Genomic DNA, 6,689 nt, shown 5'->3' with positions numbered 1-6,689 from the left:
CAGCTACACTCATCTTTTACACCAATCAAGCCCATTGTGGCATGCAAAGAGTATGTTATAATTTATTCGGCGTATGTCACACTCCCATATAGGGTGATGGTGGTGATGGTGGTAGAGGGTAGTGTGGTGGTGGTGATGGTGGTAGAGGGTAGTGTGGTGGTGGTGATGGTGGTAGAGGGTAGTGTGGTGATGGTGGTAGAGGGTAGTGTGGTGATGGTGGTAGAGGGTAGTGTGGTGATGGTGGTAGAGGATAGTGTGGTGGTGGTGGTAGAGGGTAGTGTGGTGGTGGTGGTAGAGGGTAGTGTGGTGATGGTGGTAGAGGGTAGTGTGGTGGTGGTGGTAGAGGGTAGTGTGGTGGTGGTGGTAGAGGGTAGTGTGGTGGTGATGGTGGTAGAGGGTAATGGAGTGTTCGCATCGCTATTGGGCCGTGCGGACGTGCTGCGCAGTAGCTCCTGATTGAGTTGGCTTTTGCGCAGTGTTGACGTGTACTTAGCTCTGTGAAGACCTGTTTGCGCGCTCTCTACGAATTGAAGCAAGATGCCCTCCATCGAGCAACTTTACCAACAGCTTAAGGAAGAATTGAGGATGGCGAAGATGGAGATTCGGCGACTGACCGAGGAAAACAAGAAGATTCGTAGTAGTCCTCCTGTTTTGAGTCCTCAGGTCAAGAAGGGAAACTGGTCAGTGGCTGGACAGCAGGGAACGAAGTTGACGATCAAGAAGACGAATGGAAAGGTAGAAACGATGAAGAAGAAAGAGACTGCCGTGGAAACTGTTGTGGAAACATCTAATACATTCTCAGTGCTACCCGACGAATGTGAGTCGACTACTGGGAACATCACGACGAACGACACCAAGGAAGGTAAGAATATTGTTGTTGTTGGGGATAGCCAAGTTAGGTATATGGATAGGGCGTTCTGCTTGAAGGACAGGAGTAGGAGACAGAGAGTTTGCTTTCCTGGGGCTGGGATGGAGGATATTGTTAGCCGTCTGGATGACATCATGAGAGGTAATGGGAGCAATCCTATTATCTGTCTCAGTGCTGGAGGCAACGATGTTGGCAGACGTAGGAGTGAAGACCTGATTAGCAGGTATAGGTCAGCAATAGAAATAATTAGGAGTAAGGGTGGGAACCCTGTCATATGTGGTATTTTGCCAAGGAGAGGAGTTGGAAATGAATGGTTGTCCAGGGCAATTGGTGTCAATTGCTGGCTGGACAAATACTGTAAGGAAAATGCGGTAACATTCATTGACAACTGGGACCTCTTCTATGGCAGAAATGACATGTATGCCAGGGATGGGGTTCACTTATCTAGGTCTGGGGTGGTAGCACTGGCAACTGCAGTGGAGGGAGCAGTTAGGACTTTAAACTAGGAATAGTTAGTGGTATGGGTTTTGGCAGGAAAACAGTGAAGTCCCAGTGTAGTAATATTACGAGTTCTAGGGGAACTAGTAATAAGCAGAACGAGGTAGATATTGAAAAGCCAGGGACTTTGGGTGATAAGGACAGTAATAGGTTTAGTAGAAAAACAGAAATGAGCAGGAAGGGTAAAGAGAAAGGAGAGTCTTTCAATGTTTATTATGCTAATTGCCGTAGTGCTAGGAATAAGATGGACGAGTTGAGATTAGTTGCTAGTGCAGGTAACATTGATGTATTTGCCTTAACTGAGACGTGGTTTAATTCAAAAAGTCGGGACATGCCTGCGGAATGTCATATTCAGGGTTTTAAATTGTTCCAAGTAGATAGAAGTATCGGGAAGGGGGGTGGGGTGGCATTGTATGTCCGAGATCGCTTGAACTGTTGCATAAAAACGGGTATTAAGTCTGAAGTAACACATACAGAGTCTGTTTGGATAGAATTTTCAGAGGGGCATGAAAAACTGATTTTAGGAGTGATATACCGTCCCCCAAACTTAGATAGGGACCAAGGGAGACTACTATGGGAGGAAATTGTTAAGGCCACAAGGCACGATAATGTAGTAATTCTAGGAGACTTTAACTTTAGTCATATTGATTGGAATTTCTTGACTGGGAATTTAGAATCATACGACTTCTTAGAAGTAGTTCAGGATTGTTTTTTGAAGCAGTTTGTGACAGAACCTACAAGGGGAAATAACCTGCTTGACTTAGTTATGGCAAACAATGAATCCCTTGTTAATAATTTAGAAATTTCAGAGGAACTGGGTGCTAGCGACCACAAATCAATTACATTTAGCATTGAATGGAAGTACGATAGTAGCGATAACTCAGTAACAGTCCCAGATTTTCGCTTAGCAGATTACGATGGGCTTAGAGAACACTTATCATCTGTTGACTGGGGTAACGAAGTGAGCTATCAATATGACAGTTTTCTGAACACTATACATGCTGCTCAAAGAACGTTTATCCCATATAAAGAAATTAGATCAAATAGAAATGACCCAAAATGGATGAATAATAGGCTCAAATATCTACTAGGGCATAAGAAAGGAATTTATAGGCGTATCAAAAGAGGTGAGGGTCATCTTATGAATCAGTATATTGACATTAAGAGGGACATTAAAAAGGGGATAAGAAAAGCTAAAAGGGACTATGAAATTAAAGTTGCTAGGGATTCTAAAACTAACCCAAAAAGTTTTTTCCAGGTCTATAGAACAAAAGTTAGAGATAAGATAGGTCCCCTTAAAAATAACTATGGGCACCTTACTGACAAAGAGAATGAAATGTGCTCGATTTTTAATAATTATTTTCTCTCAGTTTTTACACAGGAAGACACTAACAATATTCCAGTAATTAATTTTTATAGTGGGCTAGAAGAAGATAAATTATGTAACATCACAGTCACTAGTGAAATGGTTGTGAAGCAGATAGACAGACTGAAGCAAAATAAGTCGCCGGGTCCTGATGAGGTTTTTTCAAGGGTTCTTAAGGAATGCAAAATGGAACTCTGTGAACCATTAACTAATATTTTTAATTTATCTCTTCAAACAGGTGTAGTGTCTGATATGTGGAAGATGGCTAATGTAATTCCTATTTTTAAAACAGGGGACAAGTCGTTACCGTCAAATTACCGCCCAATAAGCCTGACCTCAATTGTAGGCAAATTACTAGAGTCAATTATAGCTGAGATTATAAGAAGCCATCTCGATAAGCATAGCTTGATTAATGATACTCAGCATGGATTCACAAGAGGCCGGTCTTGTCTAACTAATTTATTAACTTTCTTCAGTAAAGCTTTTGAGGCTGTTGACCACGATAAAGAATTTGATATTATTTACTTAGATTTTAGTAAGGCTTTTGATAGAGTTCCGCACCATAGACTGTTAAAGAAAGTGGCAGCTCATGGCATTGGGGGAAAAGTGCTCTCGTGGATCGAGTCATGGCTCACTGACAGGAAGCAGAGAGTGTCCATAAATGGGGTTAAATCCGAGTGGGGATCTGTAACAAGTGGCGTTCCACAGGGATCAGTCTTGGGCCCGTTGTTGTTTATAATATATATCAATGATCTTGATGAGGGAATTACTAGTGATATGAGCAAATTCGCCGATGACACAAAGATAGGTAGGATAATTGATTCAAACGTAGATGTTATGGAACTTCAGGAGGATTTAAACAAACTCTATTCTTGGTCAGAAAAGTGGCAGATGCAGTTCAATGTAGATAAATGCAAGGTTCTGAAGCTTGGGAGTGCCCATAACCCTAGTACTTATAAGTTAAATGATGTAGAACTTAGCCATACAGATTGCGAAAAGGACTTGGGGGTTATGGTGAGCAGCAACCTTAAACCAAGACAGCAATGCCTAAGCGTACGTAATAAGGCAAATAGATTACTGGGATTTATATCAAGAAGTGTAAGCAACAGAAGTCCAGAGGTCATACTGCAGCTTTATACATCATTAGTAAGGCCTCACCTAGATTATGCAGCTCAGTTCTGGTCTCCATATTACAGAATGGACATAAATTCGTTAGAAAACATTCAGCGTAGGATGACTAAATTAATACATAGCATTAGAAATCTTCCTTATGAAGAAAGATTGAAGACTCTTAAGTTACATTCACTTGTTAGACGAAGAATGAGGGGAGACCTGATCGAAGTGTATAAGTGGAAGATAGGTATTAATAAAGGGGATATTAATAAGGTCTTGAGGATGTCTCTCCAAGAGAGAACCCGCAGTAATGGATTTAAATTAGATAAGTTTAGATTTAGAAAGGACATAGGAAAGTATTGGTTTGGAAATAGGGTAGTTGATGAGTGGAACAGTCTACCTAGTTGGGTTATTGAGGCTGGGACTTTGGGTAGTTTCAAATTTAGGTTGGATAAGTACATGAGTGGGAGGGGTTGGATTTGAGTGGGACTTTCACATCAGAGCTTATTTCTTGGGTGGCATTGAAAATTGGGTTGGGCAAATGTTTTGTTAGTGGGATGAATTGTAAAGGACCTGCCTAGTATGGGCCAACAGGCCTCCTGCAGTGTTCCTCCTTTCTTATGTTCTTATGTTCTTATATGGTGGTAGAGGGTTGGATGGTGGTGGTAGAGGGTAGTGTGGTGGTGGTGTTGGTGGTAGAGGGTAGTGTGGTGGTGGTGTTGGTGGTAGAGGGTAGTGTGGTGGTGGTGTTGGTGGTAGAGGGCAGTGTGGTGGTGGTGCTGGTGGTAGAGGGTAGTGTGGTGGTAGAGGGTAGTGTGGTGGTGGTGATGGTGGTAGAGGGTAGTGCTGTGGTGGTGGTAGAGGGTAGTGTGGTGATGGTGTTGGTGGTAGAGGGTAGTGTGGTGGTGGTGGTGGTAGAGGGTAGTGTGGTGGTGGTGGTAGAGGGTAGTGTGGTGGTGGTGGTGGTAGAGGGTAGTGTGGTGGTGGTGGTAGAGGGTAGTGTGGTGGTGGTGGTAGAGGGTAGTGCTGTGGTGGTTGTATTGGGTAGTATGGTGGTGGTGTTGGTGGTAGAGGGTAGTGTGGTGGTGTTGATGATGGTAGAGGGTAGGATTGTGGTGGTGATGGTGGTAGAGGGTAGGATGGTGGTGGTGATGGTGATAGAGGGTAGGATGGTGGTGGTGGTGGTAGAGGGTAGTGTGGTGGTGGTGTTGGTGGTAGAGGGTAGTGTGGTGGTGGTGTTGGTGGTAGAGGGCAGTGTGGTGGTGGTGCTGGTGGTAGAGGGTAGTGTGGTGGTGGTGATGGTGGTAGAGGGTAGTGTGGTGGTGGTGTTGGTGGTAGAGGGTAGTGGGGTGGTGGTGATGATAGTGATGGTGGTAGAGGGTAGTGTGATGATGGTGTTGGTGGTAGAGGGTAGTGTGGTGGTGGTGATGGTGGCAGAAGGTAGGGTGGTGGTAGTGATGGTGGTAGTTGAGGACAGGGTGATGGTAGCTGAGGGTAAAGTGATGGTGGTATATGGCATGATGATGGTAGAGAGCAAAGAGATGATGGTAGTGGATTGGTGTTCGTGGTAGTAGGAGGGTGATGTAGTCTACATCAGAATGATGATAGTAGAGGGAGGGTAATGGTGGTAGAGGACAGTACTCTCTTCCACCATGGGCCCTCCCCTACCACAAGCCACCACACTACAACCACCACCCAAGGTGGTGACGGGAGCCAGTCTTAGGAAAGCGAGATCATTGGTATCTTACCTGGGAACGCCAGTGACAGGAGCGTTGCTTCGTCTCCAGGTGATGAGGGGAGACGGTGTTCCCACGTGAAGGCAGTCTAGCAACACGTCAGTGCCCTGTGGCACCCTCACCTCCCCGCCCACGCTGTACACTCCTGCGCCCACTGTGACCGGGAGTCCATGATGAAAAAAGTACAGAAAATATAATTACAAACCCCACCCGTTCCGTGATTTACTCGTAGATTGATGGTGCAGCGCCTACTACTGGCTTCTCTGAAAGTCTTTGTAGACAATATAATTCTCAGGTTCACACTGGGATTCTTTGGAAAAATATAAATTATGCACACAATTCGCGAAATGAGCGACATTATTTTCAAACATTACCTCGGACTTTGGTATGACTCGAAACAGAACACAGCATCAAAATATACAGAATTACACCACTCAGCTAGACCATCACTCAGCCAGGCCATCACTCAGCCAGGCCATCACTCAGCCAGGCCATCACTCAGCCAGGTCATCACTCAGCCAGGCCATCACTCAGCCAGGCCATCACTCAACTAGACCATCACTCAGCTAGACCATCACTCAGCCAGGCCATCACTCAGCCAGGCCATCACTCAGCCAGGCCATCACTCAACTAGACCATCACTCAGCTAGACCATCACTCAGCCAGATCATCACTCAGCCAGATCATCACTCAGCCAGATCATCACTCAGCTTGACCATCACTCATCCAGACCATCACTCAGCCAGATTATCACTCAGCTGGACCATCACTCATCCAGACCATCACTCAGCTAAACCACCACTCAGTCCGACCACGCATCCAGACCATCACTCAGCTAGACCATCACTCAGCTAGACCATCACTCAGCTAGACCATCACTCAGCTAGACCATCACTCAGCTGAACCATCACTCAGCTGGACCATCACTCACCTGGACCATCACTCAGCTGGACCATCACTCAGCTAGACCATAAATCATCCAGACCATCACTCATCCAGACCATCACTCATCCAGACCTTTACTCAGCTGGACCATCACTCATCCAGACCATAAATCATCCAGACCATCACTCATCCAGACCATCACTCATCCAGACCTTTACTCAGC

At 45.1% G+C, this 6,689-nt stretch overlaps 1 protein-coding gene across 1 annotated transcript in view; it reads right to left on the bottom strand.

Moving 5' to 3' along the window:
• Positions 1-5,593: 5,593 nt before the first annotated feature.
• Positions 5,594-6,689, bottom strand: part of LOC138851747 (cell adhesion molecule Dscam2-like) — a gene marked incomplete at its 3' end in the record, with an annotated part of 39,959 nt that continues 38,863 nt past the window's right edge. The window contains exon 6 of the mRNA XM_070081183.1: positions 5,594-5,735. Within this exon, the coding sequence (XP_069937284.1) occupies positions 5,594-5,735 (142 nt within the window). The remainder of the gene's footprint in view (positions 5,736-6,689) is intronic.

Source organism: Cherax quadricarinatus, unplaced genomic scaffold (genome assembly GCF_038502225.1).
Source record: "Cherax quadricarinatus isolate ZL_2023a unplaced genomic scaffold, ASM3850222v1 Contig1914, whole genome shotgun sequence".
In the NCBI taxonomy this organism is placed as follows: Eukaryota; Metazoa; Arthropoda; class Malacostraca; order Decapoda; family Parastacidae; genus Cherax; species Cherax quadricarinatus.
Note: the sequence above shows the minus strand (reverse complement) of the source record. Positions and strands in the feature narration are given on the sequence as shown.